Raw genomic sequence first — 17,500 nt, 5'->3', positions numbered from 1 at the left:
GAATCATTTTTATTATCAGATTGTTTTTTAACATTGAGCTGTGATAATGTGTTTGATGAATGATAAGATGTGTTGGTTCATTGGGTAAATTTTGACTTAATTTAATTTGTAATCATGCGTGACTCTTTATCAGATGGTTTGCTTTAATGTACTTTATCCTGGCTGTGTAGTGATGAATGGTTTGTACTGTGAAAGACGAAATAATAATAATAAAACCAAATTAATTCACTGTTAGAAGTTCTGATGGTTCTCTTCTGTTCAGAGAGACAGCAGAGAGACGGACAGCAGAGAGACAGACCGGTGAGACAGCAGAGAGACGGACAGCAGAGAGACACACCGGTGAGACGGCAGAGAGACGGACAGCAGAGAGACAGACAGCAGAGAGACAGACAGGTGAGACGGCAGAGAGACAGACCGGTGAGACGGCAGAGAGACAGACCGGTGAGACAGCAGAGAGACAGACAGCAGAGAGACGGACAGCAGAGAGACACACCGGTGAGACGGCAGAGAGACAGACCAGTGAGACAGCAGAGAGACGGACAGCAGAGACAGCAGAGAGACAGACCGGTGAGACAGCAGAGAGACAGACCGGTGAGACAGCAGAGAGACGGACAGCAGAGAGACAGACCGGTGAGACAGCAGAGAGACGGACAGCAGAGAGACAGACCGGTGAGACAGCAGAGAGACAGACAGGTGAGACCATTAAAACTCAGTATGTGTGTGAACTCAGTGACGCAGATCCTTCTGTCCTACTCTCCCTACATATCCCAGCATGCTCTTCACTGTCAGCCACAGTTTGTAGTTCTCAGGTGGACTCCGGCTGTGAGCAGGAGCCGGTGACGTATGACTTCTTCTGCTGCTAGCTGCTGAGCTACTGTTGCTAATCGAGCTCCCAGGAACAGCGCCAGGCTCTGAAGTCAGTTTTCATAGTGGTCAGACGGTGTAATTACACCATCACGTGACGCGCTGCGCACATAAACACTGTAAGCTAACATTGTGAAAGAAGCGTCTGTAAAATGGTGGATACGTTTTTCTGAGCGTCACAACAAAGACATGACTCATAAAGTCACAACCGGAACCATTCAGTCCAATAACGTTTGTAAAGTCTAGAAGAGCCGCACGGTTCAATTACTTTATCTCTATTCAAACTAGCCGGGCTCTAAACCGGAAGTTAGTCGGCTCGGTCGGCGGAAGTCTCTCGTGCGCATGCGCTATGGGCCGCACAACACGGAAGATCTGGGTGTTTTTTCCGCCGGGACGTCGATCTACTCTGGCTTCATGCGGCGCGGAGCAGCTTTCATGGGAGTAAACGTGGCTCCGTCTCCAACACTGTCCAGGTTTAATGTAACGTCCTTGTTGCTAATGAGCTAACCAAATGCTAGCCTGCCGGCCATATTGTTTTAAAGTAAGCAACTGGAACTGGTAAGTTAGCTAAGTGGACAATAACATCAGTGTATGACTGCTGTCTGTCAGTCTGCTCTGCCTGTAGAGACTCTCACGTCCGAACCAATCAAACTGTTTGTTTATAAGAACTTTACAATAGAAAACAGCGCCAGGCTTTGACTACAACGTCACATGATGCACACTGTCCCAGAAGACCTCGTCCACACAGTGCTGTCCTGATGACGTGTTTTTGAGGCTAACTGAAGTGTTGGGAGTGTGAAGCCTGTGATCACCTGTGGGGTTCCTCAGGGCTTTACTCTTGGTCATCTACTGTTCTCAGTCTCGATTGAGAAAGCAGCCGTTACAGTGTGATCACACAGTAATGATTGGATCAGCACTGAAGACACATGAACAGTGTCTGGATCTGTTTTCCATCAAGTGTGTTCAACATGTGTGGGCTGTGATGAAGTGTAGGGTTAGGTGATTCATGCTGCAGTCACTCTTTTATTTTCTCTGCCATTAATTTGTATTTGAATTATATTTAACTTTGGTGAATTTGAACATGTGACCTGCAACTGCCTTTTTTAAATGACAGGTTGATGGAAACACGACATCTGATGACTGACGGCTCATTAACGAACCAACAGCTTCATTAACCTACCATGAGTTAATGAGCTACAGTCTGATTGGAGCTATTTAGTGACTGAACAACATGAACCCAGAGGCCACGCCCACAGAATACAGGACTCGTCGTCATTGGTCGCGGGAGCTGAGGGGGTGGTCCTATCTCTGATTCTGAGATGGACAAGCTGTGTCTCGGGTCTCAAGGTAAAGGACATTTTTCTATCGTCTAACCTCAGTTGAGGGGGCGCCTTTAGTCCTGATCCCTGGATTTATGACTACAGGTTCTTCTTTAGTTCACCTTAAGTCAGTTCTGTCATGTCGCTGCTGGTGTGATGGTCTCTGGTTGTGTTGTTGTTGTTGAAGGAGATCTGACCCAGGATCTGTTTATGCTGCAGAGGTGACAGGACATCTTGAGGTGGAACACAAGAACCTCCATCGACCCTGGACGCCTCAAGAAATTCCAAACAAGAGGGATGACAGCATCTATGGAGAGGTTACCATGGAAACCAGGATGGACAGGGAAAAGGAACCAACGAAGAAGACAGAGGAGGACAGATGGAGGGAGCTGTACCCTGAAATAAAGAAGTGTGTGATCGTGATCGCCCGTCTGAGACTCGACAGAGTGAACGTGAAGCTGAAACAAGAAAAACATGGAGAGAGGATGGAGGTGGGGGGACGGAGGGGGAGGTCAGGCGAGCCAAGCTCTGATTGGATGGAGCCGGTGGAGCTTGATGACAGTGATGGTGAAGGAGGATTCAGGAGCTTTGTGAAGAAGGTTGAGGTCAGAGTTCGGGGGAACTACGCCGCTGCTAACGGCAGCAGGAAGCCCCGTCGCAGGCCCAGGGGGGCGGGGCTGCTCGGGCTGAGACAGTGTCAGAGTCATGATGTCAACGCTGATCCCACTGACCCCGCCCACTGGTGCCGCAGACAAATCAGACGCAACGACAAACAAATCAGCATCGACATCAACCAATCAGAGGCGACCCACAACTACAGCCTCAACTTCAAAGTGCCAGACACACCTGATACACCCAACGGCAAATCACAGGACGCCAGGTAAGAGGGGGAGGAGCCAAGTCTGAGGTCTGAGAAATTCATTAAAAAATGTATTAATTTATTTATTAAATATTGATCATGTTTTAATAACTTTCTTCATCCTGTCGTTTTAGGAAATGGATGAATTATTGATAAATATAAATATTTATAAAAATAAATAAAAATTTAAAAATCTGAGAAATCCTCCTGTAAGATAATCAACTTTCTCCACGGGGACAAAGAAGTCGCCTATACTGGTTACTGTTTAGTGTGTTTGTAAAATGTGACATGTTTAGATCAATAAAATGTTTCTTCTTTCATAAATTGAGTGTAAATGGTGAAATCAGTGTAAACAGTGTGTTCAAACAGCTGCTAAATGTTGGCAGGTAAGACTTTAGCACTTTAGACACAGAAGCAGACAGGCTGGTACAGCCATGCTGCCACAAACTGACACTTTTTACAAGGAAACAAACAACTTACTGTTTTCATTTAATGCTGAATTTACAACAAGGAGACAATGATTCAGAGTCTGTCAGAGACAGAGTTTCACTACGTTACAAAGTTTCTCCTCATGAAACAACATCTTAAAAGATGTGATCTGAGTGGAGATGTATCGCTGTCAGCTGTTTAACTCTTCTTCTCTGATCCTCCTGCAGTCCGTCGTCCTGCTGTGATCATAAAGATGGAGACTCCTGTAGCTGCTCGACAGGTACGAGTCTCCAACTGTCTGTCTGTGGTCATTTTCTCCGAATGTTTTCATATTCAGAGCTACATAATTAATAAACTGTTTCTTCTTCACCCAAAGGCTCCTTTTACTCATATCAGGGTTTTTTTCATTTCAGAGAAGAATCTGCCCAGCATAGTTTTCAAGAAGGTAACACATCACCTGTCTGTGTGTGTTAGTCAGTCTAATGTGTTTTTACTGTAGTGAACTCAGCTCTGTGCAGCTGTTGCATGCTGGTTGTTTTTTCTGGTTGTGTTCAGGTCCGCAGGGATCAGTGGGTTCTGAGCAGCTCAAAGGCTAAAAGAGAAAAGGAGGACAGCAGTGTCAACACCGAACAGGTGAGAAGAAGCCGCTCACCACTGAAGTCTTCTGACTGAGCTTCATTCACTCAAACACTGTTTTCTGATGACGACAATACAACAAAGTTTTTAATACAGAGTGCAGTGATCGACCCTTTGACCTGACCTCTGACCCCTGTGTGTCGCTGCAGAAGAAGAGGCGTCGGCGGGCCTGTGGACAGTGTGCGGCCTGTCTCAGACAGGATTGTGGGAAGTGTCTTTACTGCCTGGATAAGAGGAAGTTTGGAGGCCCAGGGAAGAAGAAGCAGAGGTGCCAGCTGAGAGTGTGTCTGGTGGTGGTGAGTGTGTGATTATCTGTACTGACGCCACCTGCTGGTCAGGACAGGAGCTGCAGCTCTGTGTCTGTCTCCTCTTCAGGAAAGCAGGTTCAGACCCCGCCCACCGGTGACCAGCCGGTCAGTGGAGCATCAGTGGAAGAGACGGAGGGATGAGAACGTGGAGGAGGTGAGTGATTCTCTTCTCTCACATCTCATTCTAGGTTCTCGACTTGTCTCAACTCTGTTTTATCTACTTCGTTCTGTTCTATTAAACAGTTTTAATGTGTAGTTGGAGAATAAATCTGTTCTGTTCAGCTGGATTCTACTAATTTGACTTCATTCTTTTATAATCCAGATGAAAGCAGTGAAGAGGACGAGGACGAGGACGAGGAGGTGGAGGTGGGGAGGAGGCAGAGCGACTCCTCGGTGGACGAAGAACGACTCAGGAGGAGGACAGAAAAACACACCTTCAGCTCAGGTTGGTGAAAAAACAAAGATGAGAACTTCGATTTGAAAATGAAAAAATACTCATGTTAATTTAAAGTTATGTGATAGAAAGACATAATTACATTATATCACGGTGTCATCAGTGTCTACTTGTTATTATATCCACATGACTGATGATTACTGATCAAACGCCTCATTGTACCAACAGTCATCCCGACAATATTGTCACAACATTTATATCGACTAACAATGATTGTGATCTTTGATTTTGCCCTCAAGTGTGTCAATATTTTCATACACTCCTATTGAAAATGATCAATAACTATAGATATCGACTCAGTTTTCAGATATATCTCACAATAACTCAAAATTATGAGTAAAAAGTCTTAAGAAACTTGAAATTAAGATTAAAAGTTGAAAAAATGAGTTATTATGTGAAGTTGAAATTATGAGATCTTATAATTATGACTTTGGAATAAATTTAACAAGGTTCAGTTTCATCTTATTTTTTTCTTTAACTGGCAAAAACAAACTTCAATAAGTTGCTTTCAGATTCTCATTTTTTTTTCATTTCTTTTATTTTACTACAAAAAGTTGAAGGGAAACACTGAGAGCATCGACAGAAACAAACACGTTAGAAAAGAAGAAATACAAACCAAACAAAATAAAAGTGTTCCAGTTGTAATATTAACCTTCTTATCACATCATGTGGTGTATTAGAGGCACTGCAGGTACTCACACATACACACTCCTACATGTTGTACAAATAGATTTATGGTTATGGATTTAAATAAACAAAGAACTAGTAAGACATTATCGACTTCAGATGATCAGTTCTGACTCGAGTCTTCACTGTGACTCAAAACTTCTGCTCCTGAACAACATTTAATAACATTCGGTGTTTATTGTGTGTTCTTGGTGACTTTAGCCTCTCAGGTGTTTAGTGGACTGTTTTGGTCAGAAGTTGTTGGGAAGATTTTTTCTAACCCCACAAAGAAACAAACAACGCAGCAACATTCAGTTGTGAGTTGCTGAGGAGAGGAGGTGGAGCACTGTGGCTCGTTTGACTTGGACGTGTCGGGCTGGACTGGATTTAAGACGCACTTGTGACTTGGATCCTCCTCTGGTGAACTGACCAGCAGCAGTGAAACTGAATCTTCTCATCTGTGTTTACTTCTGTTCAGGAGGGGAGGAGGAGGGGGGGGGAGGAGGAGGGGGGGGAGGAGGTGGAGGAGGAGGGGACAGCAGAGCACAGGACAGAGAGAGACAGAGGATGACAGCTGGACTCAACCGCTGATGAAGGAGGAGGAAGAGGAGCAGAAGAAGGAGACAAACACACCTCAGGTATGTCCTGCACACAGGTGAGTGAAGCATCAACCTGCCACGACCTCACAGAGGAGACGGTTTCCTCAGGTGTACAATAAACAGACTGTTCTCACGTTCTGCCACACGAGGGCGCCGCTCACTCTGTTATACACCTCCTGTGTTGTTGTCCTGACTGTGTGTGTGTGTGTGTGTGTGTGTGTGTGTGGATGTTTTGGTTCAGTGTGTGTCTGAGTTAGAAACCTGAAAAAAAATCCAGAACACATGAAACACGAGCTGAACCGAGCTGAACCGAGCTGAACCGAGCTGTGGTCAGACGGTTTTGTCTGTTTAGTTTCTTGAGTTCACTCTGATTGGTGGAGCCGGAGAGCTGCTTCCTGCAGCACACACACACACACACACACACACACACACACACACACACCTGTTTTAATGTTCGTTCATTTGATTTTGTAAGTTAAATTTAACGGGTTATAGTTTAATTTATCTTAATAATATAAAATGAGTGATGATGATATTTGACTTAAATGTGTCCTCTTTGTCCAGGAGGGGACGGAGGAGACGGCAGGGCGGACGGAGGAGGACGAGGAGTGCAGCGGAGGAGTGACGGAGGGAGGAACATACTATGAGGTGGAGGTGGAGGTGCCAGGCTCCGACTCAGACCAAGAGACACTGACGGCGTCATCGACTCCTTCTGAGGTCACAGAAGTCCCTGATGATGTCACCGTGTCAGATCCCGCCTACGAACTCCAAGACTTCATTTCATTGGTCAGTGGAGCCGTCAGTCATGTAGAGTCCAACAGGTGTTAGTGACGTAGCCTCTCCCCTCCCTCCCCTCCTCCACCCCTCCCCTCCCCTCCCCTCTCCCTCCCCCCTCCTCTCTCCCCCTCCTCTCTCTCCCCTCCTCTCTCCCTCCCCTCTCCTCCTCCCTCCCCCTCCTCTCCCTCCCCCTCCTCTCCCTCCCCCCTCCTCTCTCCCCCTCCTCTCTCCCTCCCCCTCCTCTCTCTCCCCCTCCTCTCTCTCCCCCCTCCTCTCTCCCTCCCCTCCTCTCTCCCTCCCCCTCCTCTCTCTCCCCCCTCCTCTCTCCCCCTCCTCTCTCCCTCCCCTCCTCTCTCTCCCCCCTCCTCCCTCCCCCTCCTCTCTCCCCCTCCTCTCTCCCTCCCCCTCCTCTCTCTCCCCCCTCCTCCCTCCCCCTCCTCTCTCCCCCTCCTCTCTCCCTCCCCCTCCTCTCTCTCCCCCCTCCTCCCTCCCCCTCCTCTCTCCCCCTCCTCTCTCCCCCTCCTCTCTCCCTCCCCCTCCTCTCTCTCCCCCCTCCTCTCTCCCCCCTCCTCTCTCCCCCTCCTCTCTCCCTCCCCCTCCTGATTTGTACCTTTTTTAACTGGTGAGCTGTGATCTTTATCTTCTCCTTTGTACCAGATGAGTAAACCACCTGAGTCTCTGCCACTCAGGGTTTAATGACTTCTCTATGATCGTGAGATTGATTTTGGTTTTGATTCCAAGTTTCATTCAATATTATTATATCTACATTTCCAATATTATTCTCTGTCTCTCTCCGTCTGTATGTGTGTGTGTGTGTTTTCTGTCTCACTCTGTCCTCTGTGTGTCTCTGCAGCTGTCCTCCATGTCTGACACCATCGTCCACGTCCAACCTGATCACTGCTTCTACATCACTGTACAGAGCAGACCGCTGCCAGACACACACAGTCTGTACACGACGCACACACCGAGGATCACACACCTCAGCCAGGTAACACACACACACTCACACACACACACACACACACACACACACACACACACACACACACACCTCACAGTAAAAATCAACATTAACATGTCATCAACTTTTATGTTTATAAGTCAAACTCATCAAATAGTTTATTTCCACATCCAGCAGTCGCCCCAGCAGCGCAGCGCCGGCTGCAGAGCGCCGCTCGGTGTCGCCGGCTGCAGAGCGCCGCTCGGTGTCGCCGGCTGCAGAGCGCCGCTCGGTGTCGCCGGCTGCTGAGCGCCGCTCGGTGTCGCCGGCTGCTGTCTGACATCACATCAGTAAAGATCAACACATTGTTGGTTTCATGTTCTCCTGGTGTCTTTCTGACCAGTTCAAATAATATTCAACAACAATAAAAGAGTCCAGACTCAACAAAGCTTTAGTGAAATTCAGGTTGTTACAAAGTTCAGTTTCTCTAATCTGCCCACAGTGAATCCTCTTCATGCTAACACTAAGCTAGCTGCAGGCTAACACTGAGCTGTGTTGTGTTGTGTGTTGTTGCTCAGCAGGTGTACGGTGGCTTTTCACAGCCTTTTCTCTGTAAACGACTCTGAGAGACAGAACCAGAACTGTAACGTTGTGTCCGCTCAGATAAACATGAACACACTGTCGGCTCATATATTATTAAGATGCTGGATTTTGTTTTGTTTTTTGTTCTCAGGAAGCTGTAGGAGTTTGTTTACTGAACTTTTTTCTCTTCGGTTAATATTTGATTACAGAAGGAATAAAGCTGGTGTCTGTTATCAGTATTAGCAGCTGTCACACATGAAGAGCTGCTGTCAACACTCAGTCTAAATGCTATGCTTACGATGCTAACAGCTCTGTGTGTATGTGTGTGTGTCAGCTGATGTCTCTGCTGTTGGAGCTGGAGCAGCTGATCGTGTGTCGAGGGTTGAGGGTTCAATCCCCCGCCTGTCGACCGGAGGTACGATCGCCCACCTGCCACCTGCTGGTGGCCCCGCCCTGCCTCACCTGTCTGCCCTGCCTGCTGCAGGGGGAGGAGGAGGAGACAGATGTAGAGGAAGATGGGGATGAAGGTTGGAATGAACTGACCTCTGACCTCTGACCTCTGACTTGGACTCCACAGGTCACAGCTCTGTTGCTGCTTCTTAGAGTTTAAGTTTTTCTACTTTTTGCAAAAAAAGTGCCTCCACTCTTTCCTTTGCTGCTTGATTGAGTCACCTGACAGGAAGTCACCTGAGCAGGTATGGACGAGAAAAAAAGGCCTCACGCCCCTCTGCCTCTTAAAGCCGCTCCGCCTCCTCAGTCAGGGAGGAAGAGTTAAAGGTGCTCTCCTGTGAACTTGAGATGTCTTTACAGGAAGTGATGTCACACACACACACCAAATGAGGAATTCTGGGTACTGAAGTCCTCTCTCTTACAGTTACCTCGTTACACCCAATGGACGTGTTTTGTCTGTTGGACTGTTTCATTGTGAAGTTGTTGTTTCCTGTTTGCGGCTGCAGACCTGATGTTCACGCGGAGGCAGCTGCTCGAGGACGAATCCTTTATAGATGTTTTTATTGTTATTTCATCTCTAGATTCTGTGAACTGTTGAGTGTTTTTACATACGAACAGAAACCAGTTGTAGATCGAACAGGAAGTCAGACGACACTGGAAAAACTCCTCTACATGGTCAAAAGTATGTGGACAGTGAATGTTTGTTTATTTTTAACATTTGCTGTTTAAAATACTAATAATAATCATTTGAAATTCAGTTTTCCTTTAATGAATATTTTAGTTTTTATATTGAAATAAAAGTTTCTGGAGATACAAGTTGTACTTTTTAAAACCAAACTGAGCCCCTGATATGAAAATAAAGAGTTTTCTATCTGTGATTTATTCTTTGGATTTATTATCATTGGTTGTTATTCTGACCTCACAGGTGTGTCAGTAGCAGTGCGGTACAACATTAACTCTAATAAGTAGAAGAAGTATTTCCTTCATGTATCTACTTCATTTTCCTTCCTTGAAAATGTGTCTTCAAACATGAAAGCATTCAATATTCAACACATTAGACTCCGGCTCAGGTGATCGTACCTGCAGACAGGTGAGCACAGGTCGTCTGTCCTGAAGCTGCTGCATCAGTCAACAAGCAGTTTGTTCATTCATCCGTCCGTTCAAACTTCACAGCCTCTGAAGATAATCACCTTTATAAAACTCACTTTCTTCCTTTGCCTCAAGTGTGACGTGACGTCTGATCTGACGTCTGATCTGACGTGACGTGATGTGACGTGTGATGTGATGTGTGATGTGATGTGATGTGATGTGATGTGACGTGACGTCTGATCTGACGTCTGATCTGACGTGACGTGATGTGTGATGTGATGTGTGATGTGATGTGACGTGTGATGTGATGTGTGATGTGACGTGACGTGACGTGACGTGATGGTGGGTCTCTTGAAAGGTGCATTATAAAACTGAGATATTATTTGTATTTGTATTATTAATATAGTATAGTAATATAGTATTATTTTATCATTATTATTATTTATTTTAATCATTTTAATTGTATTATTGTTAGTTATATATAATTGGGGGCGTGGCCTATTTGACTGACAGGTAGCCTCAGGTAATTGATCTGTGATCTTCAGCTCATCGTGTTGGTGCTGCTGGATCCTTGTGGAGGATTTTAATCAGATATCAGAACATAATCTGTGTTTGTGTGTGAACTGGACTAACGGACCGGACTGGAGGGACAGGCCGGTGTTCTGGATGAACGGGCGGTTCTGGTCGTGTTGACCTGCAGACAGCTCAGATTACAAACTGCAGCTAACAGAGGAGCTGAGTGGAGAACTGTACAGTGACGTCATGAAGGTGAAGCGAAGTAACGAGTCTGGTGAGTAACTTCTCAGTGTTCTGTGTGTTTGGGTCAAACTGAGCTGAAATCCTGAGTCATCACTGGCAGCTTGTTAGCATTAGCTACCGTGGTAGCTTCCACTCAGGTGAGCTCGTTAAACTAACGAGGCTGCTTCAGCTCCACCTCACTTTGATTAGCCTCGAGTCAGGTGTGACAGGTGGAGTCAGGTGTGACAGGTGGAGTCAAGATGGCGCTGGCCGGTACCACCCACTGTGAGTGAGAGTGCTGAAGCCACGCCCCCTTTCAGAGTCAACAAAGTGTCAGTTTGTTGTGTTGAAGTCAAACCTCATGTAGTTTTGTGTTAAAGCGCTCAGTGAACTACATCGTCTCATCAGCACCAGAACCAGCACCAACATGGCGCCAACTGGGCTCAGAACATCACAGTAATCTGCTCATAGTGACATCATGTCTCTCTGTACTGGTTCAATGAGACACACCTGATTTTATTGGATTTTAGACTTTGTCATATTTTATATTCTAATCTGAATTAAAAACCATCAGATGAGGTTCGATGTTTAGTCGCTCGTTTCTTCAGGAGCTTCCAGGAATATGAACATTAGCTTGTTTGTTAAATGAGGCTGCTGGCTAGTTAGCAGGCTAACAGTTAGCAGGCTAACAGTTAGCTCAGGGTGACAGACACACATGACGCTGCTTCAGTCAGCTGTTTTTACACTTTAATAAACCAGTTCAGTCATGTCTGTCCATCACATCTGTCCATCACATCTGTCCATCACGTCTGTCCATCACAATCTGTCCATCACATCTGTCCATCATGTCTGTCCATCACGTCTGTCCATCACGTCTGTCCATCACGTCTGTCCATCACATCTGTCCATCACGTCTGTCCATCACATCTGTCCATCACATCTGTCCATCACATCTGTCCATCACATCTGTCCTGCTGCCTGGGAACAGATCTGATGATGAAATCCTGTTCAGACCTCGGTGCTTCCTGGTCGTCTTTGGACCAGAACCTGAATATTCAGACCCATCATTAGAAGCAGAGTCCAGGCTCCGCTGATCCTCCGATCAGCTGCTGGTCACAACCGATCAGAGGATCGATCACCAAGAGACATAAAGAGTCTTAAAAAATGCATAGAAGAAGACAAAGATCCAAATGCCCTCAGAGAGAGCAGGCTGAGGGCTAAAGGGCAGCAAGGGTGGGTGGAGGGTGTGAGGACAGACACACACACACACACACACACACACACAGACACACACACACACACACACACACACACACACAGACAGACAGGAAATTATGAGGGAAAGGATAATACAAGACATTGATGTGGTGGATGTATGTAGGTGTGTGTGTGTGTGTGTGTGTGTGTGTGCGTGTGCGTGTGTGTTTGTTATCTGCTAAATTGAACTTAATGTTAGAATAAATTCTGGTGTGTTGAGATGTTGACCCGTCTCAACATGCAGCCTCAGAACGTTTATTATTGATCATCTGCTGATTCTGAGTTTGATCTGAAACTTGTTTGTACCTAAATGTTGATTAAATATACGTAGATATTACATCTGACCCATTTGATCCAATTACTGAAGGTTCTGATTTAAACTTTACATTTTTCTGATATGAATCAGACTTTAACTGGAGACGTGGTCGGTTCTGGTGTGTTCTGACCAAACAGGAAGAGAATTATTTTTGCTGCTGTCTCACAGGATCGTTTGTGTTTATTAACCCGAAACACTCAGAACACTTTAGACGCAAGCTAACGAGCAACGGCAAACACTGAGGGTGTGTGTGTGTGTTTGAGTTGGTGAAGCTCTGAGTGAAGTCAGCACTCAGCAGAGACTCTGGTTCTGGTTCTGGTTCTCTGCACAGAACCTGGAGGTCCTCTGGCTCACTGCTGCAGTCAGGTTGCTCTCCTCCCGTCAGTGGACAGCTCCGGATCAGAACCTGATGTGACTTATTCCTCCAGGAGGTCTGGACCTGAACCGGACTCTCTCCTACTGAGCTGGAGGTTCTGAGCAGCAGCTGCAAATGTCTCATATTTGAGTGTCCGACTGTCTGATTCTGTGTTTACATTGATTTTGTGTGAAATCTCAATAATATGCGTTCAGTCTGAAGACAACATGAGAGAGAAGAGGTCTCACTCTGTCAGAACTACGGAAACACTCTAAACGGACGGAGGCATTACAGAGTGAAGCTTCTTTAACTCATAAACAATCTTTGGTTGAGCTCAGACGCAGCAGAGCTCAGCGCAGATCAAACATGATGATCAGCTTGATTTTAGCTGATACGGATCGTTTGGATCGACTCTGATCCATCATCCATCAGACTGAAGCTGCAGACGAGTTTAATAATTAATTTAAAAGGTTCTGCTGGAGATCAGACTGTTAGAAATCATTTCCTGTGAGCGTTTGAAGCAACGACGAGTTGATCAGCTGATAAAAATAAAATCTGCGACTGTTTTGATAACTGAATAATAATTTTTGTCATTTTTTAAGCAGCAGAAGTCAAATATCTGCTGTTTCCAGATGTTTCCAGCTGCTCAGACGTGAGGACTTGATTAACTTCTTTGTCACATGTGGAAGTGAAGTGAGTCTTTGGATTTCTGCTGAATGAAACCAGCTGTTAGAACAGATCGATCTGGGCTGAAAGGGACACGACGGTGAATGAAAAGGTTGGCTGTTGTTTGATGTGACGTGACAGGATGGAGTAGGTTGAACAGGAAGTGGCGGGGCGTGTCATGGCGGCGTCTCTGCCTGCAGCCTCGGCGTCAGTTTGCAGGACGACGGCTGAAATAAAACGAGGCACTTGTTATGATCCAGAGCTGCAGGTCGTCGGCCATGTTGGCCGCAGAGTTCTGCTCCAAACAGTTCATCCTGTCGGCCAGGTTGCCGTGGCGATGACATGGTTATTGGTAGCCAACAGGACCACAGCTGGACCTGAACTCTGGACCTGTGTGTGTGTGTGTGTGTGTGTGTGTGTGGCTCTATTACATCATCAGGGCAAAGTTTTTTTCTTTTTTACAAGCAAGCAGGCAAATCAGGTCGTCTCTGGGTCTGTTTAATCTCTAGTAGTAATAATAATAATAATAATAATAATAATAATAATAATAGTGTCATTGATCCTTTACATGTTCAGCTTATAAAAATAAAAATCATTCCGGTGATATTCACATGCTCAGATTACACAGAATCACAAAAACAGCAGCTTCAGACTGAAGCTTCTCATGATGTTTGCATACGAGTTTAAAGTTAGAGGTGAGGATGAGGATGATGTCACAGGGCCTTCATCAGCCCGACACCAGTGACCTGGTGACTGGTATCATGGAGCGGGTCGACAGCTGGTTCTGTCGGACCTGCTGCTGTTTCATCGTCCTGTAGCTCAGTTTTACCTGCATGTTTTAGAGACTCTGCAGGTGTTTAATTCAGTTCAGGTTTCTGTTCTGGACGTTTATGAAAATTAGCACATATTTAATTAGACTGCCTCATCTGCATATTTAAAATAAAATATCAGAAAACCTTCAATACAAAACACAACATGACTTCATGTGAATAATCAGCTGAGGATGTTTCATGTTGATTTCTGTGTTTGTCCGTCTGGAAATCTTTGAAAATGAAATCTTCATCAAACTGTCAGTTTTATTCCTGAAGGTTTTTACAGGAGAAAATGTCGAGAGTATTTTCTGATTGATGGAGTAATAAAATATCCCATAATTCCCTCTGTGAACCTTTGAGTCAGACAACAACAGTCAACAAGAAGTTTCAACCCGTCTTCATCCAACGTTCACATTTGTGTTCTGCATTTACATGTAAACACAAAATATCTGAAAACTTGTAAAACATAAAATCTTAATGTAAAACCAGCTTCATAAACATCTGACACCTTCAGTGTCTCCTCTGATTAGTTATGTTAATCAGTGTGTTGACACCTGCTTCAGTCAGCTGAGACATTAATATTGTTAGTGAGGTTATAAATATCAAAACATTTATAATACATGTTTTTATTTTATTCTTCTGAAAAAAGTAGATTTTCTTATTTCCAGCCGTCTCGTTGGGTCTAAAGCGCAGCGATGCTCCTGCAGTGTGTTTAAATTACAAAACTAAAATAATATGAATATTATGATTCATTAATGAATCATAGTCTTTAATTTGTCTGTTAGTGAAACTAAAATTTAAATTCTGTTTATCGTCATTACTGAACTGTAAAAATATCTGTTTCTCTTCATGACTCTTGTCCCTGTCAGGACGCTGTAGAGTGTGACTGCAGTGATCTGATTGGTCAGTACCAGGGCTGTTAATAGGTTCTGATGTCATCTGTTACCGTGACGATGTGCACCAGAAAGTTCAGCACCAAAGAGAGCTGGACGACTCGCTCATGATACAGGTCTCAGGATGCACTGAGGGATGATGGGTAAAATAAAACAAAGGTTAATTAGGCTGCTCTGTGTGCAGCTGTTATTTCATCGGCCAATCAGAGGCCTCAAAACCCACCCACCAGCCAATAAAAAAAAGTCCTTGACTGCTCGCTTCTCATCCTCCAATCAGAAACAGTTGGCTGCCGTCATCCAATAAGAAGCAGGAAGAGGCGGGGCTTCTCTCTGCAGCCCAATCAAAAAAGCCCTTAAAAGTAGCTGATGAAGTAAAAAGAGAATGTCGGTCTGTGAGCCAATCAGAGAGAGAGCCCGCCCCTGAGTCGACTGCCAATCAGAGCCTGCGTCAGTCTCTGTGGGCTCGGCTTCAGCCAGGGGCCCGGGGCATTCCCCTGTTCCCATGGCGACTCTGCTCTCCTCCAATCAGAATCCTGCCTCCAACCCGCGGTGGCGATGCTAGCTGCTGATAGGCTGACTTCTGAGTAGCTGGCTGCTGATTCGCTGTCGGACAGGTGCTGGCGCTCGTTGTCGTCCATTGGCCCCAGGAAGGAGAACGGCGCTCTCTGAGCCGCTGCCGAGCGCCCAGAATGCTTTGCGTGGCGGGTGGATCTCTCCTCCCCCTCCACTTCCTCTCGGCCCGCCTCCTCCGTCCTCCTCCTGCTCTTCGTCTCGCTCCTCCTCCTCCTCTCCCGCCCTCCACCAGCAGGCTCCTCCACCTCCGACCCCTCCTCTGGCAAACATGCGTCCCAGGATCGAGCACTGATCCTGGGTAAGCTCCTGCTGCTCCTGCCCTGCTCCTTCTGGTCCTCCCGCTTCTCCTTCGGCCTGACAGTCTGACTTCTCCTCCTACTCTCCTCCTCCCGTGCCTCCTCCTCCACCAGGTCCAGGTCCAGATCAGGAGGCCCTAACCCTCCTCCTCCTGTTCTTCGTTTGGTTTCTCCCTCTCTCCTCGTCCTCGTCCTCCTCCTCGTCTCTCCTCCTCCTTCTCCTCCTTCTCCTCCTCCTGTACCACTTCCTCCTCCCCTCTGCTGGCTGAGGGAGGTGGTTGTCATGGTGACTGTATCCACATCCTGCTCCTCTGTGTGTGAAGAGGAGGAGGAGGAGGCTCCTTCCTCAGGGCCTGTGGGACAAACAGACAAAGTGTTGAGCTGCAGTTCCTTTAACGTCCTCCAGGAGCTGCTGTTCTTCTTCTATTGTCTCACTGAACGCAGATATTGACACTTAAAGTACTTATACTTTCTTGTAACTTGTAATAGAGTACTTAATCATTGTACTGTTACTTTAATGTCATCTGATCTGAGAACAACACAGCTGAGACCTTCAACGTCTCAGTGTTAATACCAGGTTGACCTTCCTTCTCTCTGGTGACACCTGTGGTGACTGGCTGTAACTGCGGGTGTGTTTTTAGACTTTCTTCTTCAAGATTATGACTTTAATCACACACACACGCACGCACGCACGCACGCACGCACGCACACACACACACACACACACACACACAGTGTTAATATCAAACTGTCCATGTAAATGATTCCACATTAATAACATGCAGATTTTAACATGTTAACACTGAAGTGATGATAATAACACATTAATAACATGTTGACCAGATGACTGATATATCTTCTTAAGTTTAACTGATAAAGTGTAACGACTTGTTCTAAACATTATGATGTGAAACGACCACGTGAACAGCTGATGTGACGTCGTCCTGACGACGGCAGCTGAAGGATGATGATATAACATGAAGATGAAGATGAGACTGAAAGGGAAGGAAAGACAGAAGAAGAAGAAGACGAAGACGAAGAAGAAGAAGAAGAAGAAGAAGAAGAAGAAGAAGACGACGAAGAAGAAGAAGAAGAAGAAGAAGAGGAGATACCGACCGCGAGTTTTCAGTGCGTCCAATCACGTAGAAGCAGGGTTCACCCTGTTTAGAGTTGGTCATACAGAGAGACAAGCTGGACAGCTCGACTGAGGAGGAGGAGGAGGAGGAGGAGGAGGAGGAGGAGGAGGAGAAGAAGGAAGAGGAGGAGGAAGAGGAGGAGGAGGAGGAGGAGGAGGAAGAGGAAGAAGAGGAGGAGGAGGAGGAGAAGGAAGAAGAGGAGGAAGAAAAGGAGGAAGAGGAGGAGGAGGAGGAGGAGGAAGAAGAGGAGGAAGAAAAGGAGGAGGAGGAGGAGGAAGAAGAAGAGGAGGAGGAGGAAGAAGAAAAGGAGGAAGAAGAGGAGGAAGAAAAGGAGGAAGAGGAGGAGGAGGAGGAGGAAGAAGAGGAGGAAGAAAAGGAGGAAGAGGAGGAGGAGGAGGAGGAAGAAGAGGAGGAAGAGGAGGAGGAGGAGGAGGAAGAAGAAGAAGAGGAGGAGGAGGAAGAAGAGGAGGAAGAGGAGGAGGAGGA

General features: G+C 46.1%; 3 protein-coding genes across 11 annotated transcripts in view; 2 read left to right on the top strand and 1 right to left on the bottom strand.

The window, feature by feature from the left end:
• Positions 1-858: 858 nt before the first annotated feature.
• LOC311265492 (uncharacterized protein) lies at positions 859-4,911 on the top strand. 7 transcript variants are annotated; one of them, XM_084367191.1, is made up of 9 exons: positions 859-983; positions 1,979-2,211; positions 2,403-3,063; positions 3,699-3,751; positions 3,885-3,916; positions 4,027-4,104; positions 4,257-4,403; positions 4,483-4,569; positions 4,738-4,911. In XM_084367191.1, exons 2-9 carry the CDS (start codon positions 2,184-2,186, stop codon positions 4,894-4,896), a joined length of 1,245 nt encoding a protein of 414 aa, XP_084223317.1. In that variant the 5' UTR covers positions 859-983; positions 1,979-2,183; the 3' UTR covers positions 4,897-4,911. The 7 variants fall into 7 exon arrangements, with proteins under 7 accessions (XP_084223317.1, XP_084223314.1, XP_084223313.1 ...); XM_084367188.1 differs by lacking the exon at positions 859-983 and adding an exon at positions 1,024-1,337; XM_084367187.1 differs by lacking the exon at positions 859-983 and adding an exon at positions 1,024-1,405.
• A 1,149-nt stretch (positions 4,912-6,060) lies between these two features.
• Positions 6,061-9,761, top strand: LOC311265498 (uncharacterized protein). The gene is made up of 4 exons (XM_084367201.1): positions 6,061-6,173; positions 6,699-6,920; positions 7,765-7,899; positions 8,768-9,761. Exons 1-4 carry the CDS (start codon positions 6,126-6,128, stop codon positions 8,987-8,989), a joined length of 627 nt encoding a protein of 208 aa, XP_084223327.1. The 5' UTR covers positions 6,061-6,125; the 3' UTR covers positions 8,990-9,761.
• Positions 9,762-11,440: 1,679 nt separating this feature from the next.
• Positions 11,441-17,500, bottom strand: part of magixa (MAGI family member, X-linked a) — a 61,704-nt gene continuing 55,644 nt past the window's right edge. For 2 of the 3 annotated variants that reach the window (XM_084367183.1, XM_084367184.1), the window contains exon 21: positions 11,441-16,231. In XM_084367183.1, coding sequence (XP_084223309.1) covers positions 15,411-16,231 — 821 coding nt within the window. In that variant the 3' untranslated portion in view covers positions 11,441-15,410. Of the gene's footprint in view, positions 16,232-16,994; positions 17,083-17,500 lie in introns of all 3 variants that reach the window. The other variant, XM_084367185.1, reaches the window with a different exon arrangement.

Source organism: Pagrus pagrus, assembly GCF_965226575.1.
Source record: "Pagrus pagrus genome assembly, chromosome: 11".
NCBI classification, from domain to species: Eukaryota; Metazoa; Chordata; class Actinopteri; order Spariformes; family Sparidae; genus Pagrus; species Pagrus pagrus.
Note: the sequence above shows the minus strand (reverse complement) of the source record. Positions and strands in the feature narration are given on the sequence as shown.

Coding starts and splice junctions, on each gene's coding strand:
- LOC311265492 (XM_084367191.1), top strand. CDS start 2,184: ATGGACAAGCTGTGTCTCGGGTCTCAAG. Junction 3,917..4,026: donor CCAGCATAGTTTTCAAGAAG/GTAACACATCAC, acceptor GGTTGTGTTCAG/GTCCGCAGGGATCAGTGGGT. Junction 4,570..4,737: donor GGGATGAGAACGTGGAGGAG/GTGAGTGATTCT, acceptor TTTATAATCCAG/ATGAAAGCAGTGAAGAGGAC.
- LOC311265498 (XM_084367201.1), top strand. CDS start 6,126: ATGAAGGAGGAGGAAGAGGAGCAGAAGAAGGAGACAAACACACCTCAG. Junction 6,174..6,698: donor AGGAGACAAACACACCTCAG/GTATGTCCTGCA, acceptor CTCTTTGTCCAG/GAGGGGACGGAGGAGACGGC. Junction 7,900..8,767: donor GGATCACACACCTCAGCCAG/GTAACACACACA, acceptor TGTGTGTGTCAG/CTGATGTCTCTGCTGTTGGA.